This window comes from Pipistrellus hanaki, assembly GCF_964339955.1.
Source record: "Pipistrellus hanaki genome assembly, chromosome: 10".
NCBI classification, from domain to species: Eukaryota; Metazoa; Chordata; class Mammalia; order Chiroptera; family Vespertilionidae; genus Pipistrellus; species Pipistrellus hanaki.
In genome coordinates this window covers 50,881,102-50,907,982 of record NC_140512.1, presented here as the reverse complement: position 1 = coordinate 50,907,982, position 26,881 = coordinate 50,881,102, and the positions used below count along the sequence as shown (strand labels likewise).

Below are 26,881 nucleotides of genomic sequence, written 5' to 3'. Positions count from 1 at the left end.
TACCAAATGATTGTATTTGGAGATAGGAGCTTTTAAGAGATGCCTAAGGGCCGAGACCGGTTTGGCTCAGTGGATAGAGCGTCGGCCTGTGGACTCATGTGCCCCGGGTTCGATTCCAGTCAAGGGCATGTACCTTGGTTGCAGGCACATCCCCAGTAGGGGGTGTGCAAGAGGCAGCTGGTCGATGTTTCTCTCATCAATGTTTCTGACTTTCTATCCCTCTCTCTTCCTCTCTGTAAATCAATAAAATATATTAAAAAAAAAAAAAAAAAGAGAGAGAGAGAGATGCCTAAGGTAAAGAGGAGGGTTTTGGGGTGGGCCCTAACCTAACCTGATGGGTGTCTTTATAAGAAAAGGAGCCTAGGACACACAGAGAGACCCTGGGGATGCACACCTACAGAGGAAAGGGCAAGTGAGGGCACAGTGAGAAGGCAGCCGTTTGCAAGCCTAGGAGAGAGGCCTCAGGAGAAACCAACCCTGCCAACACCTGGATCTTGGATTTCCAGGCTCCAGACTGTGAGAAAATACAGTTTGGTGGTTTAAGCCCCCGAGAAAGCTAATACAGACCCATACACCCTCTCCCCCCACACACACACACCTGCTCCCAGAGACCCAAGGCCCATGCAGACTGTGGCCAGCCTGACCGGGCAATCAGTGATGGAGAAGCACGGCGAGTGGCCCGCATGCTGGCCACCTACCCAAACAGCTAGCCTGCCGCGCGAAGGGAGCCCTACCAGGGATGGTGTTGTCCAGCAGAAAGGCCAGGAAGCCGCCAACAAACATGCCCGTGGTCAGCAGCACCTGGATGACCTGGTCCAGCTGGAGAACCCCTGGAGTGGAGACAGAAGTGATGAGCATTCCCAGGGCTCGAGGGCCCCCCAGCCCTGCCCCGGGAGTGGTCACAGTCCCAAAGCTGGCGAGTCACCTGTCTGAAGCTGGTCCGAGTTCTTGTTCACCCAGTTGGGAATGGCGAGCCCACAGAAGATGGAGAAGCCAAAGACAAAGAGGTTCCTGGACGAGTTCATGTCCACGTGCTGTGGGAGAGAGGCCCCGGCCGCCCTGAGCTGCTGCTGCTGCTGCTGCACACCCAGCTGACACCCCTCTCAGTGCCCCTCCCTCCCACCGCCTCCCATGGGGGCAGGAGGCCGACCTCAGCAACACATGCTCTCCGTGGGCAAGTCAAGCTCCAATTCCCACTGGGCCTTGGGAGCCGAGTGGTTTGGGTCAGTACTCGGCACACTCATTAGTCAACAGAGCCAACTATCAACAGTACAATGATTGAAACTTCTTTGGAGAGCCACATTTTTAAAATTTAAACTTCTTCTAATGCCACTTCTTCAAAATGGACTCACCCAGGCCGTGGTATTTTGTGGAAGAGACACACTCAAGGAGCCAAAGAACTGCATGTGGCTCTTGAGCTGCAGTTTAGCAAGCACGGGTTTGGGTAATCCAGTTCAAACTGATACAATTTCTGGTTTGGGGTGCTTCTGTTTCTTTCTTCCATTGGGGGCCAGCGTGGTGACTGGCCTTCCCTCCCCTTCCCTGGCCCTGCTCCGTCCATCTCAATCCCGCGGGCTCCATCCGGGATGGGCAATGCTGCTGCTTTCCCCAGGGCGCCCGGCTCACCTGCAGATTGGAGATCCCCACGGCGGTGATGATCCCGAACATCACGATGAACATGCCTCCGATCACGGGGGCCGGGATGGTGGCAAACGCAGCCCCGATCTTCCCGAAGACACCCATCAGGAGCAGCACGCAGCCCGAGGCGACAATCACCATCCTGCTCCCCACCTGAGGCATTAGAGGAGGCACTCAGCACCATCTGGGCCACACGTCACAGGGGCCTCCACCCTGCTCCCAGCCCCTCAAACAATTCTCCCTCCCAGGGGCTCACAGTAGCCCCAGCACCTAACCCCAAAGCGGCCCCCCTCAGCTCTCTCCCGGGGTTTGGGAAAGATGGGGGTGTAGCCAGGTGGCGGCTGGATATTGGGGTCTGGAGGCCTCACCCAGGCTGGGCCAGAGGGAAGTGGCCTCCCACCCAAGTTTCAGAAAGTGAGGCACTTCTCCAGGGTTCCCAAAGCCCCTGCCTTCCACAGGAGTCAGCACAGGCTTTCTGCCTGCAGAATGGCCACCACCAGGAAGGGCAAGCGTGGTAAGCGGAAGGATGGTCCTTCGAAGAACCATGTCCTGATCCCCAAACCTGTGACTATGTCACCTTGCAGGGCAAAGGGGACTTTGCAGATGTGACGAAGATGGAGGTTTTGAGCTAGAGAGAGCCCCGAGTGACGCAGGGAGGCCTGATCTAACCGCCCGGGTCCTTATAAGCAGAGGACCTTTCCTGGTGGTGTTTGGAGGGATGTGTGGCTGCGGAAGAGAGGCCGGACGGAGGCAGCATTGCTGGCCTGGACGGTGGAGGATGGGGAACCGTAGCCCAGGCATGTGAGGGGCCTCTAGGTGAGGGCAAAAGCCAGGAGATGGATGCTCCTCGGGAGCCTCCAGGAAGGAACACAGTGCTGCCAAGACCTTTATCTCAGCCCCACGAGACCCTGAGCCACACCAGCACGGCCAGGGGTGAACCTGAGTGGGGGCGGTAAAGGATTGAGAAAAGACAGACAAGAGAAGAAAGCTGGATCTAGGTGGGATGCTGCCCTCTCTGATGGAGTGACGGTGCCACTGCCTGTAAGCTGTCTCTTTATTTTACAGCCAGATTCCACGAGACAAAGTAAGGGCGTGGTTACAACGTTCTCATGGGTTTCAAATCTACTCAATTACGTGCCCCTGAATTCTATCAAGCCCACATCACTCAGACGCATGGGGCCAGGTGTTCGGACCATAGGTTCAAGCTCACAGCTATAACCTCTGGCTATCATTATGCTGGGAGGACTCTGCCCTCCAAGCTGGGACTTGCACGTGACTTTGCCATGAGAGGACTGTGCCCTCTCATTAGTCCAAAGCTTGAACCTGTCCAAACACTGGAGCCCCTCTCTACAAGACCCATGTCAGACTTTCGACCTCCGGATCAGTCAAATAAATTTGGATTGTTTGTAATCACTAAGTTTGTGTTCATTTGTTATAGCAGCAGTAGGTGATGGATACATTGAGGGACAGAGTTAGGTACCCCACCTGCCCCCAGGAGCCACCGTCAGCAGCCTTACCTTGGTGATGCCCAGTGCCCCGACGTTCTCACTGTAGGAGGTGGTGCCATTCCCTGTGCCCCAGGCTCCTGCCAGCAGACAGCCTAGGCCCTCAATGCCAATGCCACGGTTGATGGCATGCTTTGGAGGGGGTGGGGCCCCCACCAGCCGGGCACAGGCATAATAATCGCCTACTGATTCCACCACGGAGGCGATCACCCCAGCGATGAACCCGAAGACCCCAGCCAGGCTGATGGTGGGGAGACCCCACTGTCCTGGAAATGCAATGCAGAGGGAATGTTAACTCAGAAGATAACAGTGGTGCTGAACCCCAGTAATGTCTTTGCCGGAGGGGTCCCAGAAAGGCTTTAAAGACCGGGCAGCGTGTCTTGAACCCCACAACAGTCTGGAAGCTTTGGCTCGGACTCCTGCCCTATCCTTTCTCCTCGGGGCGGGGCAGGCACGCTGACCTTGAGGTCCCTGTGCACAAAAAGAGCCAGCAATGGAGTGTCTCCCCAGAAAGGCCTCGAAGCATTTGGAAGATGAGAGTCTTACTCTGGCCAGGGCAGCCCCGAGGAACCTGATTCTTCATACATCCTGAGCCAAGAACTGCGGGGAAAGGAGACCAGAAGGGGCTAACGCAGTGGTCGGCAAACTGCGGCTCGAAAGCCACATGCGGCTCTTTGGCCCGGTGAGTGTGGCTCTTCCACAAAATACCACGGCCTGGGAGAGTCTATTTTGAAGAAGTGACGTTAGAAGAAGTTGAAGTTTAAAAAATGTGGCTCTCAAAAGAAATTTCAACCGTTGTACCATTGATATTTGGCTTTGTTGACTAATGAGTTTGCCTACCACTGGGCTAAGGGATGGCCTTGAACTTGTTCTCATTCAGCCCCAGGCCTCCCTTGTGTGGGATCTAGCGAATGCGAGAGGAGACCCACGGGTCTGGCTGGGGGGTGGGGGCCTCTCTGTTCTCTCCCCACTCCCAGGCTCACGGCTCAGAGGGAGGCCTGGAGTGGGAGCCTTTTGAACAGCAACAAAATAATAAATACGGGTTGTTTGAAGCCACTAAGTTTGTGCTAATTTGTCACAGTAGAAAGAGGGGACTAATTCATTGCGTGACAGACTCAGGAACCCCACCTGCCCCAGGAGCCATCGTCAGCAGCCTTCGCCTGGTCATACCCAGCGCCCGACATTCTCGCCTTTGGACGGGGTGCTATTCTCTGTCCCCCATAGGATTCTTAGGACAACCCAGACGTCACCTTCTTCTCTTTGGGGTCTGACACGGACTCCCCAAGGCCTGCCCCTCATTGTCAGATTCCTTAGAGGAAAACCCACCTCCAACCCCATTCATCTCTCCACCCTGTGCCCTGGGTCCCCCGGGCAGCCCTGGGAAACGTGCCCCGGGCCAGAGGGGCCCCCCCTCTTCATTACCTGGGTAAGGGAAGCGGAACCAAGGGGCCTGGCTCAGTACGTGGCCTTTGGTGTCTGTGCGGGCCAGGTACCCGTAGGCTGTGGAGGCCGAGGGCAGGGTGTTGGTCTCCGTGAGCACGAAGCACAGGAGCCAGGAGATGCAGAGCGCCAGCAGCACCTGCCAGAGGAAGGAAGCGCCTTCACCACCGAAGGCCCACCCTCCACCCCTGCCCTCGCCACCCCTCCCCAAAGGCCCTTCCAGGGACAACAGGAGTCAGCTGTGCTGTGGACAACCGGCACGTTAACAGAGCGTAGAAAATAAACAACGGGGAGCCCTTGGTTCTAACAGGCAGAATGTCTACTAACGTGGGCACTTATTACAGTCTGTCTCCCTTTCGGCTGTTTGCTGGTCACATGACCTTGGATCGAACTCCTTTGAGCCTCAGCGTGCCCATCTGTGCAATGGAGGTACAATCCCTGTTCTGTGGAGCCTGAAGCAGGAGTTTTTACAGCTGGTCCTCAGATATTGGATTTTTCATTACAGGTGGCTCACACATTTTGGAACCACTGGCCTACAGGGGCGTTGAAGGACCCATGAGCTCATTCTGTGGAGGTATCTTCTTACAGTGGGAAGTGGAGCTGCCAAGCTGCAGTTACTTGGCACCAGTGGTTCTCGGGTGACGCACATCAGTTGCATGATTGACAGCTGCATGTGCTTGACGGTGTGGTGCTCCCTCAGCAGAGAAGGCTCTGCAGAGGGAGATGCCAGCATCGCCACTGAGCACTTGAATTACCCACGAGCCCAACAAGAAAGAACCTGGTCTAAGCATCTTGTCCCCGAGTTTCATATCATTGGCCGCGAGCTTGGCCGTCTCCCCAGTGTCTGGCTGTGAGTGGCCCGGGAACATGAGGAGGCTGTCCCTCCCCGGTGCCCAGAGCGGCGCCCAGGGCAGGGTTATCTGCTCCTGAGAGAGGAGCCCCGAGGGAAGACCGGGGATGGCATTACCCCAACGGTCAGATAGTGTTCCCACAGACCACAGGCGGACTAAGGGAGGTCACGGAGGGGAGGCCACTGCAGGAGGGGGAGCATCTGATTTGGGGGCCATCTGGGAGTACAAGACACGGCCTCTCACTCTCAACTAAGAATGGAAGAGATGGGCAGTCCTACTTACAGGGAAGAGCTGGAACAGGCGCACGCTGGACATGTGACACCTCTTCTGTCGTCCGTATAGGGGCACGGGCACCGCGATGTGCTTCAGGTACTGAGAAAACAGCACGATGAGGAAGATGGTCCTGAAACAGAAACATGCCACACCCAACCTGGCAGCCGGGCCGCCCTGCGCGAGGGCCCAGGACGCTGAGCCGCCGGGGGAGGTCCCCGCCAGGCCCTGCTCTGCAGCCCAGGCAGCGTCCTGCCATCCTGCTGGCTGTTCCCTTTCAGACACGGCTGGTGGCTGCAGAGAACTATTGGGAAGAGTTGGCAGGGGTAGCAGTCCCTGTGGGTGGCAGCTGAGTAGATGCAGCAGCTGGAGCCACGAGGCCAGGGTCTGAGACCGCCTTCTCTCCCAGGTCATTCTGCGGGTGCTGTGGTCAGACCACAGGGGCAGAGTGAACGAGAGTGTCCAGCGTCATCCCCAAGTCCCTGCAGAGCTCTGTTTGCATGCTGGGGGCCTCTCTGTCCAGGACGCCGGAGGCCAGAGGTTTATAAACAGTTGCTCAATGAAAACTTGGTAGGCAGGGAACTGGTGGTGTTAACTTACTGTGAACCCCACACGAAGTCTGTGTGTACTAACGACATAGTAAATAGCAGTAATAATCTATATATATAAAAGGCTAAGCATCCATCTGGCAGTTTGACTATCCAGGAGCTATGATGGCACTGACCACCAGGGGGCAGATGCTCAACACAGGTGCTGCCAAGCTGCAGTGACTTGGCAGTGGTGTTCCTCCCTGAAACCAGAGAGGAGGAACCCTGATTCCTGGCAGGGCCCTGTGATTCCACCTTCAGCCATGGGTTATGTTGTTGCTGGGGCACTGTCGGCCCCGAATCTGGTTCACTGCACAGTTGCCTTTGTGTTCCACACCCTGTATGACAGCAACTTTGCAGAGTGCCCTCTCGCACTCCGAGGGACCCCTCAGGGATGTTGGAGAGTCGGTTTTGGCCCTATCCCCACAGGCCAGGCCAAGGGACCCCATATGCCGGAGGGACACCGCTCACCCTGAAGATGCCCTTTGAGCCACGGGGCCTAGGTGCAGCCGGCCAGGGAGGGACCGTGGGAGGTTGGCTCCAGGGTGTGGCCAGCCCGTCTTGCCCAGTCAGTCCCACCCCACCAGCCACTTTCTAATTACAATAATTTCCTCTCAATGTGCACGAATCCGTGCACCCGGCCACTAGTAAATAATAAGCAGCAATCTCACTGCTTTTTAAGGCATTATAATGCTCTTGGGAGTATTGGTAAAGCACAGAGTTGGCCAATATCCAGGACTCTGGGTTTTCTTGCTGAGTCATCTTCCACCAAAGAGAACCCAGACGGCTCTCTCTCCCGGGAGAGGACTTACATGGCGGCGATCCCCCAGTGGGCTCCGGCGTCGTTGCCCGCAGAGTCGAAGAGGGGCAGGGCCATCAGGGAGATGGTTGGAGCGATGGTCAAGGGGCCAATGAAGCGCATGAGGTAGCCAACGAGTCCCGAGAAGCCCACAAACATCTGGACGCAGGAAGCGGCCATGATGACACCCTGCAACTGAAGAGCGGGCAGCTCAGGCATCTGGGAGCCTGCAGCAGACAGCGGCCCCAGCCCAGCCCAGCCAGGCCTCTGCCACAGCTGTCACCCCTGGGTGCTGCATTCAGAGGCAGTGCAGAGCAAAGCGGGACCCCAGAGGCACCGAGGGAAGGAGGACTCTGAGCTCGCTCCTCTCTCTAGTTCTGGACTACCTGACGGGCATTTTCACTTAATACGAACCTTCTCAGGAAGTAGCTTTCGAAAGTATTTATTTCCCTAAAGCAGTGGTCGGCAAACCGCGACTCGGGAGCCATACGTGGCTCTTTGGCCCCCTTGAGAGTGGCTCTTCCACGAAGTAACATGTGTGGGCGCACGAACAGTGCAATTGAAACTTCGTGGCCCATGCGCAGAAGTCGGTTTTCGGCTCCCCAAAGAAATTTCAGTCGTTGTACTGTTGATATTTGGCTCTGTTGACTAATGAGTTTGCCGACCCCTGTATCAGACAACTCATAAAAGGAGGTTGAAACGTGTGACAGCCTCTGGTTGATAGCCCTGGTGAAAAGCATGGGGCCAGCAGATGGAGCTAAAGTGCCGGAGATGGGACTCTGGGTTGAGCTCATTGTACTGAACCCTGGGAGGCAATGTGGGAATAAGCCATAGTGTCTATTCCCTCTCATTGGTCAAATATGGGTAAGAACAGGGATCTTGTACCATGTCCCTCTTCTGATGTCCCTCTTCCGTTATGCTTTGGATACATGGGGATGTGACCACAAATGCAGCCATGAGGCTCGGCGGAGTACTGAACATGGATGGGGGTGGGCTGCAAGATGGACCCCTCTGGCGTAGGGCTTCCTGGCCTGGCTCCCAGGGATATCTAGGGAACAGACTGCTCAGCTCAGGAATGTCTCTGGTTCAGGTCTAGTGAGTCTGCCGTAAGTGGGGCAATTCGTGGGGTCACATTCAGGCCTGAACAGACTTTGTACTGGAGCCCCAGGATCGTGGGGTGCTTGGGGAAGCCTGCCCCTGCTCTGCTGGGGGTGACCCCTGGCAGGGTGTTTCAGGTCCGCGGGGAGGGAGATGGTTGGGCTTCCCGGAAATCTGAAGTGACCTTTATTCTAAGGTGACCAGATCGTCCAGGTGTTGGCGGGACAGTCCTGATTTGTAACAATTTTTCCCGCGTCCCGCGATGTTTTAAAGAAGTCCCGATTTGCCGAAGCTGGTTTGGCTCAGTGGTAGAGCGTCGGTCTGCGGACTGAAAGGTCCCAGGTTTGATTCCGGTCAAGGGCATGTACCTTGGTTGCGGGCACATCCCCAGTAGGGGGTGTGCAAGAGGCAGCTGGTCAATGTTTCTCTCTCATTGACGTTTCTAGCTCTCTATCTCTCTCCTTTCCTCTCTGTAAAAAATCAATAAAATATATTATATATATATATAAAAAAAGGTCCCGATTTTTGGAAAGATTGTTAACATTGGAAAGATTCTTTCCAAAAATCAGGACTTTTTAAAAATGCCATGGGACGTGGGAAAAATTGTTAGAAAGCAGGACTGTCCCGCCAACTCCTGGACGATCTGGTCACCTTACTTTATTCTCTTATATAGCACCCCTCCTGCCAGCCCTCAGGTGAGGATGTGGAGATGGGGAAACTACCGAGTTTCCTGCCCCTGGGGGTGGGACTGAACTCTCTGCCAAGAGTCCTGAGTAGCTATTGCTTAGAGAAGCCCCCCTGGAGCTTGGCCGAGCTTCCGAGCTCACACCCAGGCCAGCAGCTCCTTTCCCCCGATGGACACCCAGATCAAGCAGGGGCAGGTCTTAGATAGAGAAGCACATGGCACAACCATCCAAAGTGGGCAGACGGAGCGGCCAGTCCCCACTAGCAGACACCTGGTCCTGCGCATTGGTTTTCCCCTTAATCTGAGCCTCCTGGGGATATGGTCAGTATGGCACTTGTGCATCCATGAAACACTCGTAGCAGAATGTCGGGAAAACTCTACGTGCTTAGTAACGATGACCTGCTGCTACTACCTACTATCATCACCACCATCACCATCACCACCACCATCACCATCACCATCATCATCATCACAATCATCATCATCATCATCCCCATGCTACCCCTCCTCCTGTCTCTCTCCTCTTTGCTTCCTTGCACTTAGCACAACTCTTGGCATCAACAGTGACATCTGATGAGTTAATATAAGACAAGAGTACTGCCCGCTGCCTGCTCTGCCTCCTGGGACTGGCGAGGAAAATGCTTGCACTCTTTCGCCTTGAAATTTGTGACATATTATGCATCTTCAGTCCCTCTCCACCTTTTCTGCCCCGCAGCCCCAATCCCTCTCTTGCTCATCACCCTGCTTGATTTTCTTCATTACACGTATGACTCCCTGAAATCTCCCCCTTTTACTTCCTTGTTGGGATATTTTTGTCTCTCCCTCCCACCCTGGCCTGCACAGCCACACGCTAGGACATGAGGCCCTCCTTATCTAACTTAGCGACAGCAGTCTCTGAGTGCCCCGGCCTTTGCCTAGAGGTGAAATGAATAATGAATGTTGAACAAATGAATCAACACAGTAACACCCACTGAGTACCCCTCCATGCCACACACCGCCCCCCGCCCCCTCCCTCGTGTCCCGTTACCTCTCGGATCCTCATCTGCCATTCCTCGGTGAATTCAGGAGAGCTGGTGTTCACCTGGCTGGCATTGAGTGTCCACTCAGGACACTTCCAGGTGGGAAGGGAGAGCATGGCCAGGGAGGGTGCCACAAAGGTAAACGTCCCTCCCTGGAGAATGGGCAGCCTGGAGGGGGGGAAGCACACAGTCACCCCCACGGTTCTTCAGCACTGGCCTGTCACTGCCCCAACTCGGGGCCTTTTCATCCCCAGAACTAGCTAGGGCTGGAGGCAACACATGACGCCTGCTGTTCTCCCTACACAGGGAGTTCCTGCCACGCCTCCACTCAGACCCACGAGCCCTGACAAACCTCTCGACAGGTAGGAGAGGGAAGGGGAAAGACAAGCAGGCCTAACCCCCCTCTTGGAGATACAAGCCCAGGAGCAGAGCGTCAGGCTCTGGGAAATAATCTGGAGACAGCACAGAGCTCAGCACACATGCTCAGTGGGTGCCATTGTCTACCCGGGTCCCAGATCTTCCCCAGAACCAGAGCACAGCTCACGCCGCCACCTTCTCCCACCAACAAGAGAGGCACTGCTTAACATCTCGGTTGCAACATTCCCTTGTGCCTTCAAAAATGAACCTCAGTCCAGAGACCTCTACCTTCAGGCTCCTTTTCATCACCTGGATGGAATGGGTTTGAGGTCAATAATCAGGGATGCTCCCTGCCCAAACTCTTCTCCCTCCTGGTTGGCCTGTCACTCTGGCTGCTATGAGGACTGCCCTTCAAGGAGCACACAGCCTGAGGGCCAACCTCCAGCAATCCTCTCTCACCAGGACACAGCCTGATCTTGTTCCAAACAGGACTTTAGGAGACTCACAAATACGTTATGATATATTTAGGACCTGATAGTCTACACTCAGACCCTCCAATTGCATTTCCCACCAGTTCCTTCTCCTGCTCCCCACCCTGTGTGGCCCACACTCAGTCTCAGGAACCATTGCCGAGGGCACATTCCCGATGCATGATGCACCCTGCCTTTCTCTTTGCTTTATCGTCTAAGTTAATAAAGAATAAACCTTTGCCTGAGCTAATCTGAACTCATGTACGGGTTGGAGCTAGGACTTGAAACCAGGTTCTGACTGTTAGCCCTGTGCTCCGTCTGTTACGTCCCACCAGCTTCCTAATCTCCTTTCTGGCTGCAACCCAAGCACACTTTCCCCATACCTTGGCAGGTGGAAGTCAGAATCCACAGGGAGAAGTTGTACCTACCTGACTCCAAAAAGCACCTGCAGGAGAGTGCAGATGCCAGCGACGAAGAACATGGTGCTGATGAGGTAGCTCTGCGTGAGGGGGTCATGCTGCAGACACAGCCCCTTGGCCAGGATGAGCGGCACAGCCACAAGTCCCCCCAGGGCAGTGATGAAGTGCTGTGGGCAGAGCAGAGAGAATGGGCAGGCACTGCGTGCGGTGGATGCCTGCTCCGCCTTCGTTCTGGTTTCTAGGCCAGAGGCGAGAGCTCCACCTCTAGTCTCAGACGAACCTGGTCAAGAGTAACAGACGGGCAGAGATCCGGGCCAGCAGTGGGACCCAAAGAAGGCCTGGCAGCAAGATGCAGGAAACTAGCCGAACCCGGTTTGGCTCAGTGGATAGAGCGTCGGCCTGTGGACTGAAAGGTCCGGGGTTCGATTCCGGTCAAGGGCATGTACCTTGGTTGCGGGCACATCCCCAGTAGGGGGTGTGCAAGAGGCAGCTGATCAATGACTCTCTCTCATCGATATTTCTAATTCTCTATCCCTCTTCCTCTCTGTGAAAAATCAATAAAATATATTTAAAAAAAAAAGAAGAAGAAGCAGGAAACTAGCCAAGAGATCTAGAGTTGAAGGCAGGACCCTAGTGCCAGACACTGACACCCGGATAAGAAATCAAGGCAGGAACACAGCACAGGAGGACTTACCAGGAACCAAGGAGGGGGCTTTAAGAACAAGGTGGGGCCCTGGCTGGTTTGGCTCAGTGGATAGTGTCAGCCTATGGACTGAAGGGTCCTTGGTTCGATTCCAGTCAAGGGCACATGCCTGGGTTGCAGGCTCAATCCCCATGGGGGGGGGGGGGGGATTGCAGGAGGCAGCCGATCAGTGATTCTCTCATCATAAATGTTTCTATCTCTCTCTCCCTTTCCCTTTTTTTCTGGAACCAATAAAAAAAAAAAATTTTTTTTTTAAAAGAACAAGGTGGGAGAACCAAGATGGCAGCGTAGGTAAACGCCAGTACCCATTGCCTCTCACAGCCACATCAAAATTACAGTTAAAATACTGAACAACCATCAATTAGAACCATCTGGAAGCTGGCTGAATGGAAGTCCTACAATCAGAGAAGTAAAAAAGAAGAAAGCCCATTGAGACTGGCAGGAGGGATGGAGATGCAAAATGGGTTGGTCTGATACCCACATGTGCTGTTTTTATCATCTGGGAGGCATATCAGCTGCAGAGGCCTCCCATGAGGAGCAAGTGGTTCCAGCCCCACACCAGCCCCCCAGCCCAGGGTTTCAGAGCTGAGAAGTTCCCGTAACTTCGGACTGTAAAAACCAGTGGGAATTGTGACTGAATGACAGAGGCTGCTGACCAGGTGTTTCTCTTAAAGGGCTAGCACACAAATGTACTCAGACTCTATCCCTCTGAGCTCTAGTGACAGGTGGCTTTGGGGGACCCACGGACATATGGGGAAGAACTGGACTGTCTGGCATCAGGGCAGGAACGTGGGGGTGACTTTCTCCCAGACAGAGGTGCTTGTGGGGGTCATTGTTCCTGTGCTGGAACCTCTCCCATCCCTTACAGCCATATCTGAGTCTCCATTAGCCTGATTCATACTGTTCACCCTGGTGATTCCCTGAGACCTGCCCCTTCCAATTTGCAGCTCCACCTAAGCTGTTTGCAGAGGCCTTTCCATTTGAATGGCCTGTTCTAGCTCAGGCTTCAGACTTTCCTAAAATCTCTCAAACAAGCAGCAGCTGGCATCAGTGTGCCCCAAACCTATCAGTAAAAGGTTCAAGACCTGACACTAGCACCAGCTGCCTTGCTTCATGCCTGGGAGCTTCCAAGCCCAATACAAGTAGCAGCCACCTGCAGACTTCTCTGTAGCTCCTACCAGGTAGCGCTGGGCAGTGGCTGACTTTGCACTTCCTCAGAGGCCCTAGAGCCAGTGCCCCAGTAGTCAGCATCAGACCATACCAGATTACAACTCTACACATCCACAAGCAACATACTCAAGGAACAGACTCAGTGAGCACCAAAGCCCCATGGAAGCAAGTCCTTCTCTATAGGGGTGTCTCCTGCACAGCAGCTCTTTCCCTGTAGACACAGCTGGTCCTCACAGCCAATTGGCCTGAAGGTCAATTCCTCCAGTGATGCCAACAGCAATCAAGGCTCAACTACAACAATACAGTACATACAGCCCCAACAGGGACACATCTAGAGTGCCCAGCTCAGGTGATTGAAGAGGCTGAGCCACTGGGCTCTACAGGACCCCTAATACACTCTACCAATTCCAGGAGACATCGCAGCTATACCTAATACACATAAACAAATACAGGGCAGCAGCCAAAATGCAGAGACAAAGAAACATGTTGCAAATGAAAGAAATGGAGGAAAGCAAACTACTAGATACTAAGTTCAAATCAATGTTCCCAATGTTTGCTCAAGGATCTTAATGAGAGCTTTAAGGGACTTAGTGAGACTTTCAAGGATCTTAGTGAGAATGCCGAAGACAAGAAAAAGGACCAGTCAGGAATTAAGCATATACTAATTGAAATAAAGAATAATTTATAGGGAGTCTATAGTAGAATAGAGGATTCTGAGAACCAAATCAACAATTTGGAATATGAAGAAGAAAAAGCACCCAGTAAGAAGAGCAAAAAGAAAAAATAATTTAAGTGCCCGTATAACTGTCAGCTGATTTCTCAACAGAAACTATGCAGGCCAGACAGGAGTGGCAAGAAATATTCAAAGTGATAAATAGCAAGGACCTACAACAAAGATCACTCTAACCAGCAAAGCTATTATTATTTAGAACTGAAGGTCAGATAAACAGCTTCACAGACAAGAAAAAGCTAAAGGAATTCATCATCACCAAACCAGTATTACATGAAATGTTGAAGGGTATTCTTGAAGAAGAAGAAGAAGAAGAAGAAGAAGAAGAAGAAGAAGAAGAAGGAGAAGAAGAAGAAGAAATGGAAATAAATACACATCTATCAACAATTAGAATCTAAAAATCAAAATAAAGGAACAAGAATTTTAATGGAAGAGGATCCAAGATGGCTGCTCGGGTATACACCTAGCCGCAGCAGCTCACAACAATTTCAAGGGAATACAACTAAAATGTAGAGTGGACATTGCCCAGAGCTACAGGTAGTCGACTGACTGAAAACTCTACAATAGGAAGGAGGGAGAAAACCAGAAGGAAAATCAGAGGAGCTGAAAAAAAGCCTAAGGTACGGAGACATGCTGCGCGCTCGCACGCACGCGCGCGCGGAGAGGTCGCAGCCGGAGAGGAGGAGAGGGCTGGGTGCTGCCTGGCGTTCCCTAGCAGGAAGGAAATAGAACCCCCAGCCTGGGCTGAACCCCCGAACCGGCAGCGCTGAGCCCCAAGTTATGTGCCAGACCCTGGGGACCCAGGCTCCGGCAGGGGGAGACAATCCCGGGGGACGGCGAAATGCGGGGCCCCCGGAGTCGCGCGCACATGGCGCGCAGAGGACTGAATGTTGACTCTGATGCTGGATTACCCTAGCCGGAAGAAACAAAGCCTCCGGCGGCAGCTCTGAGCCTCAGTCCAGACCGCCCCGAACTCCAGGTCTGGGCCAGTCCCTGGGGACCCAGGCTCGGGCAGGGGGAGACGGAGCTGTGAGGTGGAGTCCTGGGAGCGCGGCGAAAGGCCGAGCCCCCAGAGTCGCGCACACTGTGCGCAGAGGACAGTCTGTTGACTCTGATCCTGGACTCCCAAAGTGGGAGGGAGAAAGAAAGCTCCAGACTGGAGGAACGCCACGAGGAGCAGGAGCCCCTGCCGGACACCGGCCAGCCGGGCGCCAGCAAGGAGCCGGGCGACGGGGCCCCCAGTGGGGGGGGTGCCCCTGAGCCTTCGACTGCTGAGTGCTGGCAACGGAGCCAAGGACGGGGGCTGCTTCCTGGGCGGCGCCGACCCCGGCAACAGGCTGGAGCAGCGCGGGAGCCCGCGGAGAACAAAGGGGTGCCACAGGCCAACCTGCTGAGCTCCCAGGACAAGGAGGAAGAAACCAAAGAAGTTCTCAATGTGAAGAAATCAAGTGAGAGCAAATGATAGTAAAATTACTTAAGAAAGAATACAAAGAAGATCTTGAAAAATCAAAGACTAAGTCAGAACTCAACGCACCAGCCAACATTGCAACATAAATGCGTTTTGTTTTGTTTTTAAAAAAGAAAAAAAAAAGGAGAAAAAAGGGACAGAATGTTGGAACAGCGGCGACCAGGCCTAGAGTGGCCAGGCACAAGGCAGTGGCAGCTGGGCCCGGAGCAGCAGTGGCCAGGCCCCAGAGCAGCAGCTGCCAGAACAAGAGCATCAACGGCCAGCACTGGAGCAGCCAGACCTGGGGCAGTGGCAGCCAGGCCTGAGGCAGAGGCGGCCAAGCCCAGGGTGGCCAGTCCAGGAACACCCAGACACGGAGTGGCTGGGCCCGGAGAAGCCCGGTCCAGAGCAGCCGGGTTGGGAGCAGCCAGGCCCAGAACAGCAGTAGCCAAGCACGGAGCATCCAGGCTGGGAGCGGCCAGGCTCGGAGCAGCCGGGTCGGGTGTGGCCAGGCCCGGAGCAGCGGCGGCCAGGCTGGGAGCGGCCAGGCCCGGAGAAGCTGGGTCTGGTGTGGCCAGGCCTGGAGCAGCGGCTGCCAGGCTAGGAGCGGCCAGGCCCGGAGCAGCAGCTGCCAGGCTGGGAGCAGCCAGGTCCGGAGCAGCCGGGTCTGGTGTGGCCAGGCCCGGAGCAGCGGCTGCCAGGCTGGGAGCGGCCAGGCCCAGAGCAACAGCTGCCAGGCTGGGAGCGGCCAGGCCCAGAGCAGCTGGGTCTGGTGCAGCCAGGCCCGGAGCAGCAACTGCCAGGCTGGGAGCGGCCAGGCCCGGAGCAGCCGGGTCTGGTGCGGCCAGGCCCGGAGCAGCGGCTGCCAGGCTGGGAGCGGCCAGGCCCAGAGCAACAGCTGCCAGGCTGGGAGCAGCCAGGCCCAGAGCAGCTGGGTCTGGTGCAGCCAGGCCCGGAGCAGCAACTGCCAGGCTGGGAGCGGCCAGGCCCGGAGCAGCCGGGTCTGGTGCGGCCAGGCCCGGAGCAGCAGCTGCCAGGCTGGGAGCGGCCAGGCCCGGAGCAGCCGGGTCTGGTGCGGCCAGGCCAGGAGCAGCGGCTGCCAGGCTGGGAGTGGCCAGGCCCGGAGCAGCCGGGTCTGGTGCGGCCAGGCCAGGAGCAGTGGCTGCCAGGCTGGGAGCGGCCAGGCCCGGAGCAGCGGCTGCCAGGCTGGGAGCGGCCAGGCCCGGAGCAGCCGGGTCTGGTGCGGCCAGGCCCGGAGCAGTGGCTGCCAGGCTGGGAGTGGCCAGGCCAGGAGCAGTGGCTGCCAGGCTGGGAGCGGCCAGGCCCGGAGCAGCGGCTGCCAGGCTGGGAGCGGCCAGGCCCGGAGCAGCCGGGTCTGGTGCGGCCAGGCCTGGAGCAGCGGCCGCCAGGCTGGGAGCGGCCAGGCCTGGAGAAGCCGGGTCTGGTGCGGCCAGGCCCGGAGCAGCAGCTGCCAGGCTGGGAGCGGCCAGGCCCGGAGCAGCCGGGTCTGGTGCGGCCAGGCCAGGAGCAGCGGCTGCCAGGCTGGGAGCGGCCAGGCCCGGAGCAGCAGCTGCCAGGCTGGGAGCGGCCAGGCCTGGAGCAGCCGGGTCTGGTGCGGCCAGGCCAGGAGCAGCGGCTGCCAGGCTGGGAGCGGCCAGGCCCGGAGCAGCGGCTGACAGGCTGGGAGCGGCCAGGCCCGGAGCGGCTGGGACCGGAGCAACCGGTCCCAGAGCAGCCGGGTCGGGTGCGGCCAGGCCTGTAGCAGCAACAGCCAAGTCCAGAGCAACTAGGTCGGGAGCGACAGTGACCAGACCCGGAGCAGCTGGTTGTGGAACGAACCAGAGCAACAGAGGCCAGGCCCGGAGCAGTCAGGCCCGAAACAGCTTGCTCCTCGCCTGTACCTGCCCACGGCTGCCTCTCAGACATGGCTGGAAACTTTTGCAGGAACTTGAGGGTCTGCTGAATCAAGTAATGAAGGCTTAGATCTGGATGTGTTGAGTTAGTATAGCGCTGGGGTGTTGATCTGTGAGTGCCTTGGGTGGGGCCTGGATGAGGCTGGTTGACCTATTTGAAAATGTCTTTTGTGTGAAGTGTATCATTGGGCATGTGGAGGTATTATTGATATGAGAAAATGCTAAGTAACAGATTTACTATCTGAAAAGGGATTTACTATCGGGGAAAGGGAGGGAGGAAGAGACTGAATATAAACTGTGCACCTATGGATGAGGACAATGGGGGATGGGGAGGGGGCAGAGGGTGGGGTGGGAACCTGGTGGAGGGAGGAAGAAATGAGGAACCTTTGTAATAATATGAACAATAAAGATTGATTTAAAAAAAAAAAAAAAAAAGAAAAGAAAAAAAAAAGAATTTTAATGAACAAAATAAACTAGTGAATAAAATAAAATCAGAGGCATGGAAACATGGAACAGACTGACAATTATCAGAGGGAAGGGTGAGGGAGGTGAGAGAGATTAATCAAAGAATTTATATGCATTACTTATGGACACAGACAATAAGGGGTGAAGGCTTGTAGCAGGTCAGGAACTGGGTGGTGGAGGGCAATGGGGGGAAAAGAGAGACATATGTAATACTTTCAAAGATTTTTTTAAAAATAAAAAAATATTTCTGAAATATGATAGCAACCATACTTGGGTAAAAACTGCTATTTGAATTTTAACCCTGCTGTTTTGGCTTCTGCACCTGCTTAAACATAGGGTAGTTACCTCAGCTTCCAGGTTGAGACGTGGAGGCTAAGGCAATTTTCCTGTGCCTGGGACCAGAAATACAGGAGGTGGATTCCCACCGATTCAGTAGCTTCAGGGGTAGAAACTGTAGATAACTTTAGAGATTAACCATTGAGTTTTGCTTCTGTATTATCCGGCTATCGCAAGATAGGGCCACATTCCAATGTTCCCAGCCTTTAGAATTTAGAACAAAGGAAAATTCCAGTAGTTTGAACCTTTAAAAAGACTACCTACACCTGGAACGGTACTGTCTGTGGACTCCACCTGCGTGTGGTGCTCTCGCAGCCATCCTGGCCAGTTTTTCAATAAATCCTTGCCTGCCTTTTTTTTTTTTTTTTTTTTTTTTTTTTTTTTAATCAATCATTAGCCTCCGGTGGTCTTATTTTGAACCCAGGGTTGGACCCCACAACAATTTCCTCTAAAAAAAGTAACAAGAACAAGATGAGAAGTTCATTAAGAAAACAAGGCACAAGGTAGGGACAAGATCATTTACCAGGAAGACCTGAACTCATTCTCCCGAATAGATCCTATGTTGAGTCACAAAACAGCCATATCAAACTTAAGAAGATTGAAATCATGCCCGGCCATTGTGGCTCAGAGGTTGAGTGTCAACCCATGAACCAGGAGAAAAGGGCTTGATTCCTGATCAGGGCACATGCCTGGATTTCAGGTTCGATCCTCAGTAGGGGGTGTGCAAGAGGCAGGCGATCAATGATTCTATCTTATCATTGATGTTTCTATCCCTCTCTCCCTCTTCTTTCCTCTCTCTGAAATAAATTAAAAATATTTTTAAAAGAAGATTGAAATCATACCTCAAAGAAACTAGAAAAGAACAAACTCATCCCAAAGTTAGCAGACAGAAGGAAATAATAAAAAATTGAGCAAAAATAAATTAAAGAGGCCAAAAGAGCAATAGCAGAGATCAACAAAACTAAGAGGTGTATTTTTAAAAAGACAGACAAACCCTTAGCTAGACTAAGAAAAAAAGAGACAACACAAAGAAATAAAATCAGAAATGAAAGAGGAGCCATTACAACTGATACAATAGACACAAAGTACTGTAAGGCACAAATTAGATAAATTCATAGAAACACACAACTTACCAATACTGAATCATGAATAAATAGAAAACCTGAACAGACTGCTAACGAATGAGAAGTTTGAACCAGTAAACTTCCAACAAAGAAAAGCCCAGACAGAACAGATGGTTTCACTAGTGAATTCTACCTAACATTAAAAGAATTAACACCAATCCTTCTCAAACTCTTCCAAAAAATTGAAGAAGAGGGAACACTCCCAAACCCATTTTATGAAGCCAGCATATATATAACCTGATACCAAAGCCAGATAAAGACACTATAGGAAAAGAAAACCATAGGCCAAATAGTCTTAATGAATATAGATGCAAAAATTCTCAACAAAATACTAGCAAATGGAATTAAACAGTACATTGAAAAGATTATACACCATGACCAAGTGGAATTTATTCCTGGGAATGCAAGGATGGTTCAACATACACAAATCAATAAATATGATACACTATATTAAAAAACAGTATGATAGCCCTAGCCGGTTTGGCTCATTGGATAGAGCATTGGCCTGTGAACTGAAAAGTCCTAGGTTCAATTCTGGTCAAGGGCATCCACCTCAGTTGCAGGCTCCCCACCCTGTTTGGGGGGTGTGGAAGGCAACCTATTGTGTTCCTGTCTCTCCCTCTTCCTTCCACTCCCTCTAAAAATCAATGAAAAAAATGTCCTCAGGCAAGGATTAAAAAACAACGCATTAAGACATTTGTTCTTATTTTATAGAAAAGCACAAAGAAGCAAACAAAAATGTATATCCCATCCCAATATGCCACATGGAACAGTTCGTAAAATTAAAAGAAACACATATATGAGATTAGAAAATCCATGCAATCAAAAGTTACAAAATAAGAAGTGAAAGTTGAAAGCTACGGTTAAATACCTTTGTTAGTTTCTTGTGAATCCTTCAAAACATATAAAATTACTACATATACTTATTTCTATCGTCCTTTTTATCACGCTATGCACAGCTATTTACTATGCTCTTTTCACTTAATATATCTAGGAGAACATTCTCTAACCATGGGGTAAATATATATTTCTCTTTTTAACAACTTCATAAAAACATCACTTGTTAGATTATGTCACAAATTATTTAACCAGTTTCCTATGGTGGATATTTTGTTTGCTTTGTTGTGTGATTTTGGTTTTACTATTATCAATAATGCTAGAAGAATATCTTTGTATTTATCTTAACAAGTCTAATAAGCATATCCTCAAAGAAATTCTTACGTCTCAGGATTAAAGGGTATTTGCGTATTACACGTTAATAGAAATCACCAAATTGTCATCTAGGAAGGTTGTACCAAATAACATTCCAACAAAAGTGCTTGTTTTTCAGAATTTCCCAGGCATTGGTTGTCTTGCTTTTTATTGATAGTTGTTGCCAATAAAATAAATTAAAAGTAGTATCTTTGTAAAACAACAGCAACAAAAACACACCACAATGTCCCAGTCATTGTCTTTAGAGACAGAGAATCCTCCTTAGTTCCTTCCCCCTCCCCGAAACTCCTGGAGAGAGAGACCCAAGAAGCCCTAAGTTCCCTTGGAGGTCAACTACAAGGAAGACAAGAATATCCACAACTGAAGTGTGGATCTTGACTAATTTGACCTGGGTGTGTACTGATGTGGCTTTTGAGTCAGAGCCTCTTTGGACCCAGTGGCATTACCTGGATCCCCAATATGATGCAGAGATACCATGGTGGAATGTCCAGGATGCCATAGGCCAGGTCGCTGCTGCTGGGACTCCTGTGATGGCCATCCTTCTTCCTGCCTTGGCCATCATCATAGATGGTGACCACGCCATCACGCTTCTGCTGGGAACAAGATAAGGACACTTCTGGGCGTTTCAAGAGGAATCAAGTGGACTTCCTGTTCAGCCACACAGAGGCCAGAGGCATGAGACAGGGGTAACTGTTGGCCAGCTGGGGCTTTCTAGACCCAAACTCAGAAGGCCAATGGTTTTCTTAATTTATTTGTTTGTTTGTTTGTTTGTTTTAAATCAATCTTTATTGTTCATATTATTACAAAGGTTCCTCATTTCTTCCCCCCTCCACCAGTTCCCACCCTCCACCCCCTCCCCACCCCCCATTGTCCTCATCCATAGGTGCAGTTTCAGTCTCTTCCCGCATCCACCACTCCCCCTTTCCCCAGAACAGTCAGTCCACTCCCCTCCCATATCGCCGACCCTACTACAATCAACAGCTAATATTGTTCATCAGGTTTTTCAATCTCCTTTTTTGTTGTTGTTGTTTTAATTAATAAACTTTTACACTTCTAAGAATAAATTTTAAAATCTAATAATTTTAAACCTTGGTTTTTTTCCCCTGCCCTGGTAATTGAGAAGCAAACTTGTTTACATGTAAACTTGCCCTTAGGCTATCAAAAGGTGTAGCCATTCAAGTGTAAATAGACACATTGTTTAAAGATAGCTGTTGGTTGGAATTAGATTACCTGTTCTGGGTGGGAAGGGCTTTTCTTCCCCTTTCTCCATTAAAATTAAGGCGTTAGCTTTAAAACCTCTTTTTGGCAAGAGACCTTAAACTTTCAGAACTTAAAATTTTTCAGATAGTATATCAATTACTTAGCATTTACTCAAATCAATAATACCTCCACATACCCAAGGATACACTTCACACAAAAGACATTTCCAAATAGATCAACCAACCTCATCCAGGCCCCACACAAGGCACTCACAGATCAAAACCACAGCGCTATACTAACTCAACACATCCAGATCTAAGCCTTCATCACTTGATTCAGCAGACCCTCAAGTTCCCCCAAAAGTTTCCAGCCATGTCTGAGAGGCAGCCTTGGGGCGGGGGCAGGTGAGGAGCGAGCTGTTCCGGGCCTGGCTGCTCCGGGCCTGGCTGCTCCGGGCCCGGCCGCTCCGAGGCCAATGGTTTTCTATATTATACCTCCCAGCAGGCCTCCATGTGAAGTCTGGGGCCATGCAAAGGGAGTAGATGCCAAGCCAAAGCCCTGGCAGAGAATCAGCTTTGTATAGGAAGGGATGGGGTCAACGCCAAGGTCAGAACAAGGGCATGTTTATCTCCCAACCAGTCAGGAAAAGGGCGATCCTGGTCCCTGAATGATGAAGCTGTCCCAGGCCGTGTGCTGACATCTGCCAAAGCTCTCATCACAGCACGTTTATTTATTTTTATTATTTTTAAAATATATTTTATCAATTTTTTACAGAGAGAAGGGAGAGGGATAGAGTTAGAAACATCGATGAGAGAGAAACAGATGAGAGAGAAACAGATCAGCTGCCTCCTGCACACCCCCTACTGGGGATGAGCCTGCAACCAAGGTACATGCCCTTGACTGGAATTGAACCTGGGACACTTCAGTCCCCACGCTGATGCTCTATCCAGTGAGCCAAACCGGTCAGGGCATAGCATGTTTATTATAATGAGCGGTTTCCTCATCCACCTCTTCTGAGTTCCTAGAACGCATGGATCGGGCCCTTGGCCCCCCGTGTGTGCCTGTGAATGAGCTCAGGGGGCTGCGGCGGGCACAGCTGTGTGCGTCCCACCAGCGAGCTATCACAGCCCCCACTCCACCCTCCCGGCTCATTTCCTAACACTCCCATTCGCCCAATGGGACTGCCCAGTCTCTCCCACCGAGGCCTTCGTTATCCTGCACCCAGGGCTCCACGTCTCCTCTTCCATCCACTCTCCCGACGCCCCGCCCGGCGTGAGTTCCCTGCCTCGGACTCCTAGCGCATTTTGTCTCCCTGTTCAGTAATTAACTCCCTTAAAGAAGAAATACTTCCGTGTGCCCTGCTCTTCCCTAGTGAGGCCATAAGCTCTCAGGGGTGGGAAGCTATCTTCCCGTGTCCATAGCCCTAGGGCGTTTCTGCAGAGAAACTCTCACGTGAAAACCAAACGCATCCCAGAGCAGCACCTTCTCTCCGCTAGGTGCTGCCGCGGAGGCTCTGAGGAAAATGAAGAGAAGACAGGCCGCTCAAAGGAGCCGGACCCGTGCCCAGACCCCTCCACTGGCCCATAAGCCCCGAATGTGGCAACCATCACAGCCTTCCGAAGAGGGGGTCTTCTTTGACTTAAAATTTGTTTAGTTTGGGGTTTCTCTGGGGGGAGGGGGGCCTCCATGACGTAGTGGTAGAAAAGGTTCTGAGGAGAAAAAAGGAGCGTTCTCTCAGGTGCCCCCACGGTTTTCTGGAAGAGGGGCCAGGGCCTCCTGACCAGAGGCTGGCCACAGCAGCAGGCCCCGCCGAGCGGCTCCAGCAGACAGCCGGGAGCCCAGCCCGGATCGCGTCCTGCAGACACCTTGGCTGAGCATCACCAGCCGCAGCCCTGGCCTGGCGTGCAAGGAGGGGCTCCTTCTGCCTGCGGTGGCAGGTGGCCGGTGGCCAGAGCAGAGCCCTCCGCCCCCCTCTCCCGTGGCCAAAATAGGTTGCAGAGGTGGTAGTGTGAACATGCTACCCTGACATGCTACCCTGACAAACTCAGGGGAGGCCTGTGTGGCAGTCTTGCAAACTCAGAGACCTAAAATAACCACAAGCCGAAACTGGTTTGGTTCAGTAGATGGAACGACTGAAAGGTCCCGGGTTCGATTCCGGTCAAGGGCATGTACCTTGGTTGTGGGCACATCCCCAATAGGAGGTGTGCAGGAGGCAGCTGATCCATGATTCTCTCTCATTGATGTTTCTAACTCTATATCCCTCTCTCTTCCTCTCTGTAGAAAAATCAATAAAATATATTTAAAATAAATAAAAATAAAATAACCACAAAAGATGGTTTGAAAATTAAATATTTAAACTACAAATAGGTTATAGTGGGTAGTCACGTCCTAGATCAACTTAGATCTTTCTTCCTGAGCCCATTTGCCTTTAGGCCTCTAAGATAATATATCTATGAGACGTCTGGGTAACTTGTAACTTCCCTTTTTCTGGAGCCCCTGGGGCACAACCCAATATGGTGGGTGCCAAGACGGAAGCCTCAAATTCCTTCTTTACCATGTTAACTGTTCCTGTACTCACCTAAGTTACCTGTCCATCATTTTACTTTTTATCCAATCCTAGAGGTTTCCCACTGCTTTGGTTTATCCCCCGTCCTTAATTCGTCACCAATGAATTTTATGTAACCCACCTATGTCCCTCCTTTGATTGCACTGCATAAATAGGAATGTAACCCGCCATCCTTCGGAGCATTATCTCTGCTTCCCCGAATATGTCAACAGTTTGGCTCAAATAGACTTCAAAAATTCTTTACAGGTTTCAATGTTTGTTTGTTTTTTTCATTAACAGTAGGGACAGGCTTACCCTGACTTTACTTCTCTGGGCCTCAGTTTCCCCATTTGTAAAATGGGAGCAGAGAGCTTGCTCCATGGACTCCAAAGCACGAAGTAAAATGCATAAAGTGCTTGGGGTATTTTGACTCTTCAGGAAATACCAGCGCGCTTGCTTTTTTTTTCTCTCTCTCTCTCCCTCCCTCCCTCCCTCTCTGCCCTTTAGCTTTGCTTCAGAAAGGATCTCTGATCAAAGGAACCATAACCTGGAAAACAAACATTTAGATCCAGGACAGTCCGACCTGTGAGTAAAGATAAAGCCGAGAGTTTCCCACCTCTTCCTCCCCTTTGTGATTCATTCACAGAGGTCAGCACTCAGGGAGGGATCGTTGCCCCAGCGATGGTGAGGTCCCAGCACAGCTGCTCCCCCTGTCTAACCATTGCACCATCGCAGATCTTCAGCACCTAAGCCATCGGTCTGTCCTTCCTTCTTCCCCTAATGATGAACCATGCATTGGGGCTCCATGCTAGGGCCTCTCCAGGATTCTCGGGTCCCTGCAGGCCCCCCCCCCCCCCCCACGCCCTCACCAGCACTCACCGAGGGGTCAGGGTGCTCACGGCTGGTGATGGCAGAGTTCATGGCAACTCGGGTCTTCTCCCTTGGGTGTCCTCTCAGGATAGGAAAGAATGGGAGCCTCTCTAGGAGAGAAAGATTAACTTCTCAAAGCCTGCTGGAATAAGAAAAAGAGAAAGACAGGTATCCCAGCTGGCTCTGGGGAGGGTGGGGCCTCCAAGCCCCACCCCCTGATAGACACCAGACTCCCCCCACCTCACCCCTGCCCCACTCCCCTCCCTCTCTGGCCACTGCAGGGGACCAAGGTGCACTCTGCTGTAGCCAGTGTTCCACACTGGCACAGGTTAGAACAATTAGAGAAGTTAATGACCCCCTCGACACAAGGAAACAAGGCACTTTCCGGAAGCCTGAACTGGAGGTGAGGGTGAGGCTCTGGGCCAGAGATATCTCAGTTATCTGAAGCTGATTCTAGTTACTGGCTAAGCTGGAATGAAAACATTGCAAACACTGCCCTTTGGGCCTGGCTCCTGAGATGCATTCATGAGGTCATTAATGAGGAAAAGAGGATTGCCCATTAATCTGGGAGGAGCTGCCAACGCTCCTTGGTGTGGCAAAGCCTGAGGAGAAATGCCTCCAGGCCTGGGTGAGTCTCTGTAACGGCCAGGAAGGCCTAACACCCCACCTTCTGGGGAGAGAAATCCAGGGAGGGGTCATGTCGCTCTAGGAAACAGGGTGCATGGAAGGCTCTAGGAAAAACCCTGGAGGAAGCCCACTCTGTGAAGTCCATAGCAAGCCACGTGCCAGTTACTCAGGATGGCGAAATGCTCTGGAATGGGTGGCCCTGAGTCTCAAGATTCTGGAAACACATAGCGGTAGGCACGGTAGGCACGCGGACGTCAGTGGGAGTTGATCCAAGAGCAAGCCCTGAAACACACAACAATAAGATTAGATATGTCACGAGGGAGGAGACAGCCCCCATCTGGGCTGTGACAGAAAGGCAAAGGTCAGAAGAAAGCCAAAGGTCACCAAGTAGCTGGCCTTCACGGAACACTTAACCACCGACACTACGATCCATCTGTTTCATGTGATCGTGTTTTATGTTCACAACAAAGTAGCATCCACATCCCTATTTCACGGATTGAGAAATTCAGGGCTTGGCGGGCTGAGTGACTTGCCCAAGGTTACAGCAAACATTGGGACCGAAATTCAAATCCAGACCATCAGGTTCCACAGCCCTCGGGGGTCAAGGAGATGCCAAATGGCGATGTGCAGGCCGTGCGGGTCTGAAGATGGGCAAGCGGAGGCTCAGGGAAGATCTTGGCCCCGGAGAAGCCCCCCACCCTCTCCCTGGATGAAAGCATTGATCCTCTACCAATGGCCCCAGGGACCCCAAGTTCACCTCAGAAGTGAAGATGAGACTGAACGTCCGGAGGGCATGGCCCTGTGTCCGTTGGGTTCCCCCCGAGCACACCCCGTGGCAGCTCCCTGAGCTGGACAATTGTGCGGTGAGGACTGAGAGCAGGTACCCAGGTTCATGTGGAGCAGCCCAGGCTCTGTCCCCGCAGGAAGCCTGGCTGGTGTGGGTCAGAGGGGAGCTGCCTCTGCTGCCCACCACAGCCCACCCTACGACCTGCGGGCACAGGCAGAGTTGGGTTCACACTGGACATCTCTTCTCCATGTCACACCTTGAGGGCAACATGGAAGAAGGGGCTTCACAGAGACCCTGCCCTTCCTGCACTGCAGATCCCGCCTTGGCTGGCTCTGCCCTCCCTGCCGCCTGTCTAGCCCACAATTCAACCCCTCTGGAGTGGGAGGTAAGGGTGTGGGTTAGCGGCCCACTGGAGGCAACGCAGAGAGATGGTCTCCTGTTACCCACTTCGTTTGATTGCCTGAATGCTGTGTTCCAGAGCTTTCTCCGTTCTTCATCAGCAAGTCCTCCCTCTCTTCAGGGCCTGGCACAAGGTTCTTTATGCAAGTCCTTTCTGCATCCACCCTTTGGCTTGTGGTCACTGCTACGGCCCAGGCAGTCCCCACCTCCCTCAG

At 52.5% G+C, this 26,881-nt stretch overlaps 1 protein-coding gene across 1 annotated transcript in view; it reads right to left on the bottom strand.

The window, feature by feature from the left end:
• LOC311629470 (solute carrier family 23 member 1-like) overlaps positions 1–25,002 on the bottom strand; it is a 31,467-nt gene extending 6,465 nt beyond the window's left edge. The window contains exons 1-11 of the mRNA XM_084897575.1: positions 24,863–25,002; positions 20,685–20,828; positions 11,148–11,305; positions 9,901–10,060; positions 7,104–7,285; positions 5,717–5,837; positions 4,566–4,722; positions 3,156–3,409; positions 1,627–1,791; positions 926–1,034; positions 735–830 (exon numbers count right to left, since the gene is read on the bottom strand). Coding sequence (XP_084753701.1) covers positions 735–830; positions 926–1,034; positions 1,627–1,791; positions 3,156–3,409; positions 4,566–4,722; positions 5,717–5,837; positions 7,104–7,285; positions 9,901–10,060; positions 11,148–11,305; positions 20,685–20,828; positions 24,863–24,904 — 1,588 coding nt within the window. The 5' untranslated portion in view covers positions 24,905–25,002. The remainder of the gene's footprint in view (positions 1–734; positions 831–925; positions 1,035–1,626; positions 1,792–3,155; positions 3,410–4,565; positions 4,723–5,716; positions 5,838–7,103; positions 7,286–9,900; positions 10,061–11,147; positions 11,306–20,684; positions 20,829–24,862) is intronic.
• Positions 25,003–26,881: the final 1,879 nt, after the last annotated feature.